Source organism: Callithrix jacchus, chromosome 2 (genome assembly GCF_049354715.1).
Source record: "Callithrix jacchus isolate 240 chromosome 2, calJac240_pri, whole genome shotgun sequence".
Taxonomy (NCBI): Eukaryota; Metazoa; Chordata; class Mammalia; order Primates; family Cebidae; genus Callithrix; species Callithrix jacchus.
The window spans coordinates 53,137,605-53,155,057 of NC_133503.1; the positions used below are offsets into that span (position 1 = coordinate 53,137,605).

Below are 17,453 nucleotides of genomic sequence, written 5' to 3' on the forward strand. Positions count from 1 at the left end.
GCACAGGCCAGGCCACAGCACACACAGCCTGACCCCACGGTCAGAGGCACCTGCAGTATGAAGGATCAGCCCAAAGCCCTGGGCTCTGGCTGCCACTGAGGGGAGCATCCAAGCTCTGGAGACAGCAGGGGGCTGGGGATGGCAGCAGAAGGGGCAGCTCGTCCACCCCTGACCTGTGCAGCCCACCACAGACCCCCAGCCACAACGACAATGAAGCCAGCCCGATGGCAGGGATCCTGGGGAAACCCCTGACACTGACGCCTTTAGTCATACCCCGGCCCTGAAGGGCTCCGGCACAGCTCACTGAGCACCTCAGGGACATGAGGCTCCCTCCACAATCCCTCGGGCTCCACCCGCAGCAGGGGGTGAAAAGCTCACAACACAAACCACACGTCAAGCTCAGCAAGAGACAGCACAGACACAAGTGACTGGAAGGAGTTTTGTGGGACATAGAGCTGGAATGGGAGCCAGGGATGCTGCCCAGGCTCTGCTGCACCCCAGGGCACCCTAAGATGCCCTTTCCACCCTCCAGACTTCAGGCCAACTGAACAAGGAGGCTCCCCGGCCACCAAGCCCACACCTACAGCAGCTGGGATTCCAGCCAGTAAAATGTGCCAGGAGAAGAAATGTGCTAAGAATTTTTAACACTCTAGAGGGAAAATGCCAGCTGACCACAGATGCCCAGCTCCCACCTGCCCAGGCAGGGGCTCAGGAAAATGGAGGCGTATCCCCTGACCCAGCAGAAGAAGAGGAGCTCGGGGGTCCCCCTGCTCGTGTCATTTGCCACCAAGTTCCGTCTGTGGTTTAGTGCTGCACAAAACCCTAAACCAGGGGTGTCTAATGTTTTGGCTTCCCTGGGCCACACTGGAAGAATTGTCTGGGGCCACACATAAAATACACTAACATGAATGATAGCTGATGAGCTTTAAAAAAGAAGAAAAAAAAGAAAAAAGGTCTGTGCATAAATCTCATAATGTTTTTAGAAAGTTTACAGATTTTTGTTTGTTTTGAGACAGAGTCTCACTCTGTCACCTAGGCTGGAGTGCAGTGGCACGATCTGAGTTCACTGCAACCTCCGCCTCCCTGGGTCAAGCAATTCTCCTGCCTCAACTTCCTGAGTAGCTGGGATTACAGGCGCATGCCACCACACCTGGCTAATTTTTGTATTTTTGGTAGAGATGGGGTTTCACCATGTTGGCCAGGCTGGTCTTGAACTCCTGACCTCAGGTGATCCACCCACCCTGGTCTCCCAAAGTGCTGGTTGGACAAATGTGCCCTAAACCATCACTGCATGTGCCGTTAACCAAGACAAAGGCCCCATCACCATGGAAAACACAGACCAGTCTCATGTGTCTTGCTGGGATATGGCTTCCTACAGCTCCTAAGAGGTCTGGGGAGAATAAAACTAGTGTAAATACAAGCAGAATTAGGAAAAACAGTCTTCGCTGTCTCTGACTACAGCAAGGGTGAGGTGGAACTTTTGCTGTATCAAATTAAAGGCCTTGAGGTTTATTTCATGTAAAAGCTCAATTTTACTACAACTGAGGACAGTGAGAGATATTCAGGAAACAGCACTTCTCCAGACATCACAGACCCAAAACAGAACTCATGAAATGTCAGTCACAGAGCTGGGCAAAACCTCAAACCAAAAACTCCTACCACACCAGAAGCCTGAACCTTCTCTCCCTCTTCGAGATGGAAATGCAGCATCATCCAGGGCTAAATCAGTAAAAAACTCTGGGAATCACTTCATGAGTATGTTCATTCTGTGCTCTACAGAGCCCAGGGGCTATCTGGGCACTCTGCTGGTCGCCACCTGCTGCAGAGGAAGTGGGCTGTGGTAAGGGTCTGGGTCCCTGTGACAGCAACGGCTTTTACGTTTTGCTTGGAGGAAAGGGTCAGCAGGTTAAAGAAACAGCTCTTTTGGCCGGGCTCAGGGGCTCGTGCCTGTATGCCCAGCACTTTGGGAGGCTGAGGCAGGCAGATCACTTGGGGTCAGGAGTTCGAGACCAGCCTGGGCAACATGGTGAAACCCCATCTCTACCAAAAATACAAAAATTAGCCAGGCGTGGTGGTGCATACCTGTAATCCCAGCTACTGGGGAGGCTGAGGCAGGAGAAGTGCTTGAACCCAGGTGGCAGAGGTTGCAGTGAGCCAAGATCCCACTACTGTACTCCAGCCTGGGGGACAGAGCGAGATTTTGTCTCAAAAAAAAAAGACATAGCTCTTTTAATAATCGAGTTCAACCCCCTTGTATTTAATTGATGGAGAAACTGAGCCCCAGAGACCAAAGTGGTTTGAGCACAGTCACGACACAGACACACAATGCAAGGGCAGGCAGACCTGAGCTCCACTGCCTCTATCCTGACAAGCCCCCAGCCCCACGTTCTCAGTCCTCTTCACCTGGGGGGAGTGGGCACACAGACCTGGAGATGGCATGGACCCAGCCCCAATCCACAGACACCAAGAGTGCCCTCCCTCCGTTTCTAAAGGGAACACACAGGCACCGGGATGGAAGAGGAAGAAAACCTAGGACTTTCCACACCAGCAAAGACATCAAATTTCCTCTTCAGCACAAAAAATGTCATGGGCACCTGAGTGCCCTGTTTCCAACTTGAAAAGCCCCAACTCCACAGTAGGTGGGTTCACAACTCACCAAGCCATTCAGGAGCTCTGGGGCTCACTGGGGGGCACTGACCTCACAGGCACTCCGATCACTTAACTTCAAACTAATATGAGTAGCCTGGAGGCCACTTTCCCAAGAAACAGAAACGAGGCAGCAAGCTCTCACCTTCACACCTATGGAAGCTTTCTGTTTTTGAGACCGACTCTTGCTCTATCACCCATGCTGAAGTGCAGTGGCACCAAGGCTCACTGAAGCCTCTGCCTTCTGGACTCAGGTGATCCTCCCACCTCAGCCGCTTGAGTAGCTGGGACTACGGGCATGTACCATGACCCCTGGCTAATTTATTTATTTATTTTTGAGACAAATTCTCGCACTGTTGCCCAGGCTGTAGTGCAGTGACATGATTTCGGCTCGCTGCAATCTCCATCTCCCGGGTTCAAGCAATTCTCCTGCCTTAGCCTCCCGAGAGCTGAGACCACAAGCATGCACCACCATGCCCAGCTACATTTTTGAAAATATTTTTAGTAGAGTGGGGGTTTCACCACATTGGCCAGGATAGTCTCAATCTCCTAACCTCGCGATCTGCCCGCCTTGGCCTCCCAAAGTGCTGGGATTACAGGCATGAGCCATCATGCCCAGCCAATTTTTAAAATTTTTTTTTTTTTTTTTTTTTTGAGACGGAGTTTCTCTCTTGCTACCCAGGATGGAGTGCAATGGCATGATCTCGGCTCACCGCAACCTCCGCCTCCCGGGTTCAGGCAATTTTTTATAGAGATGAAATTTTGCTCTGTTGTCTAGGCTGGTCTCAAACTCCTGGGCTCAAGCAGTCCTCCTGCCTCAGCCTCCCAAAGCACTGGGATGACAGGTGTGAGCCACCATGCCCGGCCACATAACACTTTTTTAACATAAAATCCCCCAGATGAGCCTTTCAGTTTGACAGTAAACACTTATCTTCAAACTGACCCCAAATGACTCCAAGATCTTGGCGGATTTCTAAGAACAGCTTCTGCCCATGCAGCAGAAGCACTTCCTGAGGTTGTGTGTGGAGCGGGAGGCGGGAGTCTCCTGGGTGCTGGGGCTTCATGATTATTCTGATGAGTTAAGTCTCAGTGCCAAATCCTGGTGGACTCAGACAGCAAAGTGGTAACTATCTGGTCCACCCAGAAGTATGCCTGGAAATCCAAGATTATCTTTCCAAAAACAGTCTATCTTCCAACCTCAGCAAAATCAACACTCAAGACTAGAGCCCAATCTGTTTTGTCGCTGGAAACCCCCTCTCAAAAGTGTAAACACTCCTAGGGAGCAACCAGGAACAGATTGGGATGGGCAGCTCCCAGCTAGGGCACAGCTGCTCATTCACTCGGCTCAGAACTACGAAGCTAGCCAGACGCAGTGGCTCACGCCTGCAATCCCAGGGCTTTGGGAGGTCGAGGCGGCTGGATCACCTGAGGTCAGGAGTTTGAGACCAGCCTGGCTATCATGGTGAAAACTCGTCTCTACTAAAAATACAAACATTACTCGGGCGTGGTGGTGGGCACCTATAATCCCAGCTACTCAGAAGGCTAAGGCAGGAAAATCGCTTGAACCCAAGAGGTAGAGGTTTCAGTGAGCCGAGATCAAGCCACTGCACTCCAGTCTGGGCAGTGCCAGAGCAAAACTCTGTCTCAAAAGAAAAAAAAAAAAAAACGAACTGTGAAGCCCATCTGAGGAGGCAGCAGTCCCCGATGCCAGGGCCGAGAGTGCTCTCTGGAGCAGGTGCCTGGGACGACCGATCCATTCACCTGTTGTGCAGCCTTGTCTTCGGGCAGCGCGAATTCCACAGACAGGCCTTTCAGAGCCCACTTCAGGGACCCCCACGTGCTGCTGTTCAGAGCGGCCCAGGAGGGCAGCAAGGTCGTGTCAGACCCTATGGCACTGAGGGAGCAAGCACACAGGAGAGGAGATACTCGAGGACCTGGAGCTCACCCTGTGGTTGAGTCTGGCATCGCCTGCAACGGACGTGCAGCTCTCAACAGTGCACCCTCCACAGCAACCTGTGTGCCCCCCACCACCCCGCCCTCTGAGGCCCCTGCTGCTCAAAGAGAAGCCTGCGGGAACCCTGGGAACCTGGGAGAAAGGATGGCCTCGGGGCTGTACCCCAGGCCCTGCTGCGTCCCTTCTTCCTGACCAGCCCCCAAGTGACGTGTGTGCACAGGTTAGGGGCATTGCTCAGGGGAGCAGAGTCCTGGATGGGGTCTCCCTGACCCTCAAGCAAAGGAAGCACTGCCAGTCCCTGGTCTGTTCTTCCCCAAGTCAAAGGGATCTTTTCTGTTTATTTATTTTTTTGAGATGAAGTTTTGCTCTTGTTGCCCAGGCTGGAGTGTAACAGCTCAATTCTGTCTCACTGCAACCTCCACCTCCCAGATTTAAGTAATTCTCCTGCCTCAGCCTCCCGAGTAGCTAGGATTACAGGTGTACACCACCATGCCCAGCTAGTTTTGTATTTTTTTAGCAGAGAGGTTTCACCATGTTGGTCAGGCTGGTGTCAAACTCCTGACCTCAAGTAATCCACTCACTTTAGCCTCCCAAAGTGCTGGGATTACAAGCATGAGCCACCACACCTGGCCTGGGATCTCTTTTAAAGTCTCATCCTAACAGTGGGAAAAGTACCACACTAGAAACTGGTGAGCATTAGACCAGGCGCGGAGGCTCACGCCTGTAATCCCAACATTTTAGAAGGCTAAGGTGGGCAATCACCTGAGGTCAGGAGTTTGAGACCAACCTGACCAACATGGAGAAACCCCATCTCTACTAAAAATACAAAATTAGCTGGGCTTGGTGGTGCACACCTGTAACCCCAGCTACTCGGAAGGCTGAAGCAGGAGAATCACTTGAACCCAGGAGACAGAGGTTGCAGTGAGTGGAGACTGTGCCATCGCACTCCAGACTGGGCAACAAGAGTGAAACTGTCTAAAAAAAAAAAAAGAAACTGGTCGACATTTACGTGTGCTCAGGAATCTGCATTTCTGGGCCGAAATTCTCCCTCGTTTCTTCCAAATATGACCCCCGTGTGCCTGACCTACTTTGTGCCCCTTCTGGAGTGAAACAGGTCAGGATGCTAGTTATTACGGTAAACACATTTTCTGCCCAAGCCCTTCACCAGCGTGAACTTCCGTCCCACCGCGCCTGTCCCTGCAGAAGCTGAAAGGTCACCTGCCTTAGCTCCTTCCCAAATATGAGAAGACCTGCCGCGTTGTCAATGGCCCTCGACGCGACGCAATCCGCTCAGCCCTGTCCTGAAGCTTGTGAAAGCTGTTGTAGATGTTCCGGATCAGCTCCCGGCTGATGGCAAACTGAGCTTGGATGTCAGCTGGGAGGAAGTCCTGACATGATGAGAAGAGGGAGAGATACTGTGTGTTACCTGCTGTGGAGCACCTGTCAGATGGCAGCAGTCGACCTCTCAAAAGCTAAGCCACAGGAGACCCAGCAGGTCCATGAGCCACCCCAGGAGCCCCACTCCTGCAGGGATCAGTGCAGGGATCACTCTGCATGTCCAAACAAGAAACAAAAACCATCATCACCTGCATGCCGCAAATACAAAGACAAAAGACCACAGAGTCCACTGAAATGTCATCACACTGGAGGTCCTATCAAAAAACACTCAAATGTCCGGGCATGGTGGCTCACGCCTGTTAATCCCAACACTTTGAAAGGTCGAGGCAGGTGGATCACCTGAGGTCAGGAGTTCAAGACCAGCCTGGCCAATATGGTGAAACCCCATTTCTACTAAAAATACAAAAATTAGCTGGTTGTGGCGGTAGGCACCTGTTATCTCAGCTACTTGGGACGCTAAGGCAGGAGAATTGCTTGAACCCGGGAGGCGGAGGTTGCAGTGAACTAAGATTGCACCACTGCACTCCAGCCTGGGCAACAAGCGAGACTCTGTCTTGGAAAACAAACAAACACTCAAATAATTATCTTTGGAGCCAGGTGCAGTGCCTCATGCCTGTAATCCCAGCACTTTGAAAGGCCGAGGCAGGCAGATCATGAGGTCAGGAGTTTGAGACCAGCCTGATCAACATGGTGAAACCCTGACTCTACTAAAAATATAAAAATTAGCTGGGTGTGGTGGCACGCACCTGTAATCCCAGCTACTCAGAAGGCTGAAGCAGAAGAATCATTTGAACCCAGGAGGCAGAGGTTACAGTGAGCCAAGATCATGCCATTGTACTCCAGCCTGGCCAACAGAGCAAAACTCCATCTCAAAAAAAATTAAAAAAAAAAATAATAATCTTTATCTGGATGTAGTGACTCATGCCTGTACCCCAGCACTTTGGGAGACTGAGGCAGGAGGATTGCTTGAGCCTGGGAGTTTAAGAATAGCCTCAGCAACATAGCGAGACCCCATCTCTACAAAAAAATTAAAAAATTAACCAGGTGCAGTAGAGCACCTGTGGTCCCAGGCACTTATAGAGGACTGAGGCAGGAGGATCACTTGAGCCCAGGAGGTCCAGGCTGCAAGGAGCCATGATCACAACACTGCACTCCAGCCTGGGGACCCTGTCTCCAGAAAAAAAAAAACAAATAAAAATCTTCATATTAAATACAACAAACAGGCCAGGCATGGTGGTTCATGCCTGTAATCCAAGCACTTTGGAGGCCAAGGCGGGCAGATCACCTGAGGTTGGGAGTTCAAGACCAACCTGACCTTTTAAAGACATGGTGAAACCCTGTCTTTAAAAAAAAAAAAGAAAGAAAAAGAAAAAAACACAACAAACAAATTCTTGAAAGACTCTCCACATGGGGGGGAAGGCCTCTTGTTTGCCTCATTTATTCCCAAGGACTTTTTATAAGCTTTGATACCATCAGTGTTCAGAAAACAGAAAGCTCAGAGAGTGAAATGAAGGGAAAAGTTTCGGCCAGGCATGGTGGCTCATGACTCTAATTCCAGTACTTTGGGGGGCCATGCCAGGAGGATTGCTTGAGGCCAAGAGTCTGAGACCAGCCTGGGCAACACAGTGAGACTCCATCTACACCAAAAACAAATTAGCCAAGTGTTGTGGAGCACACCTGTCATCCCAGCTACTCTGGGAGGCTGAGGTGGGAGAATCGCTTGAACCCAGGAGATCATGGCTGCAATAAGCCAGGATTGCACCACTGCAATATAGCCTGGGGGATGGAGCAAGATCTTGTCTCAAAAAAACAGAATAATATAAAACAGATTTTTTTATTTTTGCATCAAGAAGCAGATTTTTTTGTGTTTTTTGTTTTGTGTCATGTTGTGTTGTTTTATGAAACCAAGTCTCACTCTGTTGCCCAGGCTAGAGTACAGTGGCAGGACCTCGGCTCACTGCAGCCTCCGTTTCCTGGGTTCAAGCGATCTTCTTGCCTCAGTCTCCCAAGTAGCTGGGATGACAGCTGCCTGCCACCACATCTGGCTATATATATATTTTTTTTTTGGTATTTTTATTAGAGATGGGGTTTTGCCATGTTGGCCAGGCTGGTCTCAAACTCCCGACCTCAAATGATCCGACTGTCTCAGCCTTCCAAAGTGCTTGGATTACAGGCATAAGCCACTGCGCTGGCCTGAAGAAGAGGTTTAAGAAATAAAAATCAGATGGGGTGCAGTGGCTGTCACCTATAATCCCAGCCACTCAGGAGGCTGAAACAGGAGAATCGCTTGAATCTGGGAGATGAAGAATGCGTCTCCAGCCTGGGCAACAAGAGCAAAACTCGATCTCAAAAGAAAAGGAAACAGAAAAAATCAAAAACAAAAAAAAACTACCAAATAGCTACCTTAATCCTTTCTGGAAAAAGACCAGATTTTAAACATTTAATAATAAACAAATGCAACAATGAATTCCCTGAAATCTGAAAAGATGGTGACACAAGCATCCGTCCATCTGAGTCACAGACAGGAGCAGAGGGCACAAGGTGCCTGGAGGGCCTGAGGTCAGAGCTCGGCCGAATCCTGGCCCTGCCACTTACAAGCTCAGGACCTCGGCCAACGACAGCCTTGCTGAGCCTATTTGTCCATTCATAAAACAGGCCTCCCAGCTGTGTCAGGGCAGCTGAAACAAGGGTTAAATGAGGAAACTGGCCATGCACGTTGGTTCATACCTGTGATCCCATCACTTTGGGAGGCTGAGGCAGGTGGATTACATGAGGTCAGGAGTTCGAGACCAGCCTGGCCAACATGGTGAAACCCTGACTCTAGTAAAAATACAAAAATGAACCAGGTGTGGTGGTGCATGTCTGTAATCTCAATTTCTAAGGAGGCTGAGGCATGAGAATTGCTTGAATCCAGGAGGCAGAGGTTGCAGTGAGCCGGAATCATGCCACTACACTCCAGCCTCAGCAACAGAGCAATACTTTGTCCAAAAAAAAAAACAATGAGAAAACCATGCAAGGGATCGCAGCACAATCCCTGCCATGCAGAGGAGGCAAAATCAATATGAAGAGTTAAAACTATTGTTTCTCTGATGAAGTTAGAAAAATACCTTGGCCCTGGTAGCCAGCTTACAGTTCATGAATTCGTCCCCAACACACTGTGCTGATTCCTTTAACTTGTTCTGCACATCCTGCAAAAGGAAAAGAGAAAACTTCACCCTCTTCTACCAGCAACAAGAAAGCTGATGTGAGGCGAAGGTCACCGTGGAGCAGGGTGTCATCCTTCCTTAGGAGAAATATATTTCCGTGTGTTAGCTTTGACTTTAGGATGCTGCAGTCTCTTGACTCTCCCTTAGATGTCTTTCTCACTGAACAGGACAGCCTGGCTTGGTTGCAGGAGCAAGCCAGGCTGTCCTGTTCAGTGAGAAAGACATCTAAGGGAGAGTCAGAGGCACGGCCCTCCATCCGCAGACCTGGGGGCAACTCTGCAGAGGCACGGCCTCTGTATCCACAGACTGGGGGCAGTAGCAGCCCCAGAGACAGACGGCAGATGCCTGAGACCCTGGTAGATTCCAAAAGCGCCATAGAACAGGACGAAAGTGTCTTCCTTCCTAGGAATGCATCCATGGCACCAGGAACACCAGAGCCCAGGGAGCTGCTGGGCAGAGCAAGGACAGGCCCAACCCCCAGCACTGGAGCCCTCTTACCTGAACGAGCCTTCGAATCAGGAGGCTCCCAGGAGATACAAAGGGAAACCCTAATTTTCAACTGTTCATGCATCCAGGAATTCTAGAATTTCAGAGATGGCTTAAACATCATCTGACTCGACTCTCTCATTTTACAAAAAAAAAAGCACTGAGGTCAAGCACGTAGTCCCAGCTACTCAGAGCTTGAGGTGGGAGGATTGCTAGCTTGGGTAACACAGTGAGACCCCATCTCTAAAAACAGAAAGGAAGCAAGAAAACTGAAGCCAGGAAGTGACAGATCATGCTATCTATGGAAAGGCCACAGGGAGCGTCCTGCCCCTATAATGGGAGGGTCACCCACCTGTGACCCACCACACCCCTCCTCACGTGGCTCCTCTGTTGAGAGCCTCAGTCCCCACTCAGGTCCTGCCACATTCCTCTCTGACAATCCAGATCTCCTTCCAAAGGAACGTTTCCACTCCCAGGGCTCAAAAGGTCCTACTACCTGCTCCAGGTATCCCTAGGGGCATCCCAGGGACAGGCCACCCTCCTACAGGGCGAAGGCCCTTCTGCCTTCATGGGAAATGAAGACAAAAGGAATCAAGACTTCTGTGAAGTCAGCCTGGGAGTGGTGGTGTCTTCCTGCAGCAGGGAGAAGGGCAGAGGCCCTCAGGTTCCCATTCAAGAAGGGGTTTCCCTAAAATAGAAGAGAGTCTGGAAACCTCTATTCCAGTGGAGCTCCCACCCTCCCCATACAGGGAAAGGGTCCTCTAGGCACAGGCGGAGAGGGAGCACAGAACCCAACTTCCCTGGAGGGCTAGCAGCTGCCTCCTCCTCAGGATCCTAACAGGAGCTTTGCTGCAGGGTTTTCCTTTGAGACAGGGTCTCATTCTGTCACCCAGGCTGGAGTGCAGTGGCACAATCACAGCTCACTGCAAGCTCGACCTTCTGGGTTGAAGCGATTCTCAAGCCTCAGCCTCCGAATGACTGGGATTAAAGGTGTGTACCACCATGTCTGGCCTCAGTTCTGTTTTGTTTTAGTAGAGAAGTCTCCCTATGTTGCTCAGCCTGGTTTCAAACACCTGGACTCAAGGGATTTTCCCACCTCAGCCTCTCAAAGCACTGGGATTAGAGGCATGGGCCACCGTGTGCCCAGCCGAGCTATAGCTTCTTTTTTTTTTAATGAAATTTCACTCTGTCACCCAGGCTGGAGTACAATGGCACGATCTTAGTTCACTGCAACCTCTGCCCCTAGGTTCAAGCAATTCTCTGCCTCAGCCTCCCGAATAGCTGGGATTACAGGTGCCCGCACCACACCCAGCTAATTTTTTTATTTTTAGTAGAAACAGGGTTTCACCATCTTGGCCAGGCTGGTCTTGAATTCCTGACCTTGTGATCTACCCACCTCAGCGTCCTAAAGTGCTGGGATTACAGGCATGAGCCACCACACCTGGTGCTATAGCTTCTTGATACTCACTATGGCTGTGCAGCAGCAGCTGGGAGGAAGGAACTCCGCTTGGATGTCTGACTGAGCACATGTACAAGAAGTTGATTCCCAGATGCAGGTCTGTGCTGTGGCTCTGACAAGGAGGCTCAGAGTGCTTTCTCAGTGCTCTAGTCAGACAGGGCCTTATTTTAAGTGAACACTTCTTCCCATCTGGAGTCTCGCATCTCCCTAAACCCTCCAAACCACCCAGCCTAAAACCTCAAAGTGACTGAAGAGACCCAGGATCTCTATGTAGATTTACAAAACCCTGCGAAGTCAACACCAGGGACACCTCTGAAAATCACATTCAGGCTGTTATCTGGACAGGAAAGAAGCATTGTCCATGTCATTCCTGCTGGGCGTCCAAACAAGGGACCAGGAGGTAAGAAACCAAACCTGAGAGAGGAAAGAGCAGCTCCGGAGGCTCCCGGGACAGGGACACGCGAGGGGCAGATGCACTCACCGAGCCACTGAAGGACAGGAAGAGCTTGAGAACCACATCCTCGGAGAACAGGGGGTGCCGTGCCACCAGGTTGACAAAGCGCTTCAGAGCTCTCCTCCTGGCCTCGATGAACTCCCTGTCAGCTGGAGGAGTGCACAGGGTCACTGGACAGAGTCCAGGGTGCCAGCCCCCATCTTCCGCTCTGAGCGAGTTCTCAAAGCTCTCCCTAGAGGTGTCAGAGTGCCTAGCTACCACCTAGTGGAGGGCACTGGCTGGGCCCCCAGTGCGACCCAGACAATGGGCCTGCAAAAGCGGCCCAGAGCAAGAGCCCCACCCCCAAACCCTGCCTCCAGCCATACACACTTGGGTCCAGGAGCTGCCAGGGAAAACCACAGATCTGCTCCTTTCCATCAAGAGTCCTGTGAACCAAGTGAGTGGTCACTCTGATCACCTCCATTAAAGATACATTCCATAACCCCTTCCTGGCACTTCTCTCCAGGGAAAAAATGGGTTTTGCTAGCTCCAACACTAACGCAACACAGGTTTTCTTTTCTTTTTTTAATTTTAATTTTTTCTTGCTGGTACCATCTTGGACTTTTTGATGTCCCTTTTTTTTTGGAGACAGAGTTTCGCTCTTATTATCCAGGCTGGAGTGCAGTGGCGCAATCTCAGCTCACTGCAACCTTTGCCTACCTTTGGAGTAGCTGGGATTACAGGCACGTGCTACCACACATGGCTAATCTTTGTATTTTTAGTAGAGACGGGGTTTCACCATGTTGGTCAGGCTAGTCTCAAACTCCTGACTTCAGGTAATCCAGCCTCGGCCTCCCAAAGTGCTGAGATTACAGGCATGAGCCACCATGCCCGGCCAAGATTTTCTATTCACTGTGCTTATAACTCACTCTACAATGGATCCAATTACTAATTGCTTCCATGCAGGTTAAATATTTTCACTCCAAAGGGAAAGTAAAAACATATATTGATGCATTCAGGACATTTCAATCTGAACAGAAACAAAAACGGTATTTAAATACCTTTTTTTTTTCTGAGACAGAGTCTCGCTCATCACGCAGGCCAGAGTATAGTGGCACAATCTCAGCTCATTGTAACCTCCACCTCCTAGGTTCAAGCGATTCTTCTGCCTCAGTCTCCCAAGTAGCTGGGATTACAGGCATGCACCACCACACCCAGCTAATTTTTGTAGTTTTAGTAGAGATGGGGTTTCACCATGTTGGTCAGGCTAGTCTCGAACTCCTAACTTCAGGTGATCCAAAAGTCTCAGCCTCCCAAAGTGCTGGGATTACAGGTGTGAGCCACTGGCTCCTGGCCTTTAAATACTATTTTTAAGTTATTAAGAAATACAGCCGGGTGCGGTGGCTCATGCCTGTAAGCTCAACATCTTGGGAGGCCAATGTGGGTGGATCACTTGAGGTCACAAAGTTGTACAGCAGCCTGGCCAGCACAGCAAAACGCTGTCTCTAAAAAAAAACAGAATAAAAGAAAGAAAACAAACAATACAGTTGCTGAGGCCCACCTCCTGGCTTAAGAGTAGCAGGCTCCTTCCAAGTAGGCTGCGCTTCCATAAACGTCAGCACGAGTGGCGCAGTACGTGTGTGCAGTTTCCAGGCGCCGAACACCAGCCAGCACTCATGGACTCGGATACCCAGATTTGAGCCAGTATCAGGCATCCCTGTCGCATCCTCCGTTCTCTGCTTCCCTGAGCACCCTGTGTGCCCTTCAGTGTGATAAGAATGATCTGCTCTGGGGGGTTCACATGGGGCAGGGAGAAAATCACATCATCAGGCTCTGGGCTGCTTGCTCAGTGACCCACGAGAGGCAGAAGCATTTATGCACCATCGCACAATTTCAGATGCAGGGAACTGGCCACTGTGTTAGCTCCCATGCTGCATCCCGTCCAGGACACGGTGACTGTGGAAGTGTTGGGAATGGCGGAAAGCCAGCTGATCTGCTCTAAGCACTCGCCTCCCCAGCATGTTTTATTCAGAATTTGAGGAAAGGGCTGATGGAGTGACCACCAGTGAGACTGGAGCTGGCAGCCGCCATCCCTGTGCTCTGTAGCCCTGGGGTATGCAGGCCCCGGAGGGGTTCCAAGGTCATCTACTGTCTCCCACTGGCCCGAGGCCATCTTCAGGCAGGGAGGTGAAGGTGTGGCAGCTATGTGCTGTTTTTTCTCTCCTACAAGACACAGCTTAGACTTCCTGCTTGCAAAATGTCTGTTCTCTTCCGTGAGGTCACGGGGCGTTCCCGTGGTGCCCATGGCTCAGGCTCCCATGGCTTTGCAGATGCAGACAGAGCAATGCCAGCCAGGTGAGCACACAGTGTTCCTGGCAGCCCTCTCGGGAGCTCTGGGGAGCCCTGGTCACTGTGCTCTAGAGAGGGGAACTGGGGTTCTGTTTCACAACTGCACAGCAAGGCCTTCTCCACATGTCAGTCATCCAGCCAAAGGCTCCCGTGAGCCCAGGGTGCCAGGTGCCAGTCTCCCAGCCTACACCAAGGCTGAGCTCAAGCCATAGCTCTGCCCCAGATGACAAAAGGCTTGAGCTTCCCCACAGCTCTGTACCTACCCTGTACAACAGGGGGTCAATTCCCGAGCCATGACCACTGGGTCCAGGAGGTGGGCTGGCTCCCCCCGCCCCCAATGGGCAGCACACCAAGCTTTACCTCCCAGCATCCTCTTGGGTGGCAGGGCAGGCACCATCCGGTAGGGGAACTTGTGCAGGAGCATCTCCTGGAAGACCACAAAGTCGTTGTACCGTCTGTACACGGAGGACTTGAAGCGCTGCAAGAGAAGGGCTTGGTGCTTACATCCGACAGTGGAAACTGTGCGGCTTCATCACTTCCCTCAACAGGACCTGGAAAACAACAGCACCGAGCGCATCTTCTCTCACCAGGCATCTACTAAAGGAGGAACCCTGTAATGCCTTCATCTATGGCAATGTCACTTTCAAATTTTGTATAGCTCTTAGGCTGGGCGCTCATGCCTGTAATCCCAGCACTTTGGGAGGCCAAGGTGGGCGGATCACCTGAGGTCAGGAGTTCGAGACCAGCCTGGCCAACATAGTGAAACCCCATCCCTAATAAAAATAAAAAATTAGCCAGGCTTGGTGGTGCATGCCTGTAATTCCAGCTACTCAGGACACTGGGGCACAAAAGTCACTGGAACCAGGAGAAAGATGTTGCAGTGGGCTGAGATGGCACCACTGCACTCCAGCCTGGCAGTGACAGAGGGAAAAAAAAAAGGTAATGGATAAGAATAACACATTCTTCACTTCATTCATGCTACTGCAAGCATCACTGTTGTCTCCTGAAGTAGCCCCAACTCTCTTAGAACAGACCAGGCGCTGATTATAAATTAATACAGAGCAAACACTTGATCCAAACATATTTGCTTACAAACTGCATTGTGAACACCACCATGAATACAACTTCAGACTCCACAAGGTTAGCATCCTATTCACTTGAGTAGCCTAATCTGGACCTAATGAAGAGCTTACCCAGGAAACACACATAAACTATTATCTTTAAAATTAAACATGTGTGGCCCAGTGTGGTGGTTCACGCCTGTAATCCCAAGACTTTGGGAGGCCAGGGCAGGTGGATCACGTGAGGTCAGGAGTTTAAGACCAGCCCAGCCAACAGGTGAAACCCCATCTCTACTAAAAACAAAAAAAATTAGCCAGGTGTGGTGGCCGGCACCTGTAATCTCAGCAACTTGGGAAGCTGAGGCAGGAAAATCACCTTAACTCAGGAGGCAGAGGTTGTAGTGAGCTGAGATCACGCCACAGCACTCCAGCCTGGGTGACAGAGTGAGACTATCTCAAAAAAAAAAAAAAAAAGTTAAACATATGAAGCACAGTGTCCCCACCTCCACTCAGCACACATCTGCTTCACGTTGCATTTCCCAGGCTCCAGCATGGAGGATGAGCAGGCACATGACTGGAGAACGCACCTGGCAGAGGTTTCCCACCTGGTTGGTGGCTGGCAGGCTGGCCCGTGACAGCATCAGGGGATGATCAAATTTCCCCCTTAACAATGTTTCTTACATGGTGATTAATTTACATAAGGGACAGGCAGCTTAGTAAGACTGGCAGAAAGGCCAGCTGCTAGCTCCCTAACAAGGAACAGCATGTCTCACACACACAGAGCTGCCTCCCCAAAGGCTGCCAGGCCCCAGAAGGAAGGGCTAGCTCGCTCCGCTCCCCCGTAGCATCCCGCCAGCTGATCCACATCCCTAACTGTGGCCCAGAGGGCCAGGAACCATGGCAATGCTAGGCAGCAAGGCAGCTTTGACATGGTCCTCAAAGGGAATCCTCCCCTCTCTGATCCCCTTCATCCTTTGCTAGCCGCAGACAACCATTGGAAACGTGTGGCCACAGGCTCTGAAACACAATGAGGCAGAGCAGAGCAGATGGCAGGGAAGGGAGACCTGCTCGCTCGTCCTTAAGGCCAGGTATGGAGGCTCATGCTTGTGAGTCCAGCACTTTGGCAGGCCAATATGAGAGGAATGCTTGAGCCAGGAGTTCGAGAACAGTTGAGACAACATAGCAGGCCTCCATTTTTAATTTTTTTTTTAAAAAAAGCAAGTTTGGACATGATGGCTCTTTCCTGTAATCCCAGCACTTTGGGAAGCCAAGGTGGGAGGACTGCTTGTGCCCAGGAGTTCAAGACCAGCCTGGACAACATAGCAAGATCCCATCTCTACACAAAATTTAAAAATTCGCTGGGTGTGGTGGCATACACCTATGGTTCCAGCTACTTAGGAAACTGAGGTGGGAGGATTGTCTGAGCCCGGGAGGTTGAGGCTACAGTGAGCTATAATTGTGCCACAGCACTCCAGGCTGGGCAACAGAACAAGACCCTGTCTGTTTAAAAACAAACAGCTTGGGAGGCCAAGGCGGGTGGATCACGAAGTCAAGACATCGAGACCATCCTGGTCAACATGGTGAAACCCTGTCTCTACTAAAAATACAAAAAATTAGCTGGGCATGGTGGTGCATGCCTACTACTCAGGTGGCTGAGGCAGGAGAATTGCCTGAACCCAGGAGGCAGAAGTTGCAGTGAGCTGAGATCGCGCCATTGCACTCCAGCCTGGGTGACAAGAGCGAAACTCCATCTCAAAAAAAAAAAAAAAAAAAACAGCTGAGCGCAGTGCCTCTTGCCTGTAATTCCAGCACTTTGGGAGACCGAGGTGGGAGGATCACAAGGTCAGGAGTTCAAGACCAGCCTGACCAATATGGTGAAACCCCATCTCTACTAAAATTACAAAAATTAGCCAGGCCTGGTGGCACATGCCTGTAATCCCAGCTACTTGGGAAGCTAAGGCAAAAGAACTGCTTGAACACAGAGGCGGAGGTTGTAGTGAGCCAAGATTGCACCACTGTACTCCAGCCTGGGCAACAGAGTGACACACTGTCTCAAAAAATAAATAAATAAAAATAAACACAAACAAACAAAAAGACACACCTTTTACCCAGGACCATTTCGAGCTTTGAAAAGCTCATGACGCTTTTCAAACAAACCCCTGGTAGTGCTATCCAACCGGAGCTGGGCTGGGGCCACCCTCTCCCACACAGGAGTGGGCTCTGCTCTGTGCGAATCCCCCAATCCCTGCTGACTCCGCAGCTCCCAAGGACAGTGTTGGCTCATCAGTTACTCAATGCCCAGGACGAACAATGAAAACTCTTATCAGAATCTGTCCTAAGGGAACTGAGATAACAAGCAAAGGACAGAGAGAGCCATGATTCCAACGCCAGACAGGCATCAAGTACTCAGTGTCTGCGTCTGATTTGCCCAGTATCAAAGTACCCAGCAAGAGGAGGGATG

At 50.7% G+C, this 17,453-nt stretch overlaps 1 protein-coding gene across 1 annotated transcript in view; it reads right to left on the reverse strand.

Annotated features, from left to right (window-relative positions):
* The window catches only part of LOC118151618 (sorting nexin-8-like), a 35,594-nt gene that overhangs the window by 3,670 nt on the left and 14,471 nt on the right, over positions 1-17,453 (reverse strand). The window contains 6 exon segments of the mRNA XM_078365971.1: positions 4,408-4,540; positions 5,823-5,878; positions 5,881-5,988; positions 9,106-9,186; positions 11,631-11,752; positions 14,292-14,409. Of these exon segments, the coding sequence (XP_078222097.1) occupies positions 4,408-4,540; positions 5,823-5,878; positions 5,881-5,988; positions 9,106-9,186; positions 11,631-11,752; positions 14,292-14,409 (618 nt within the window).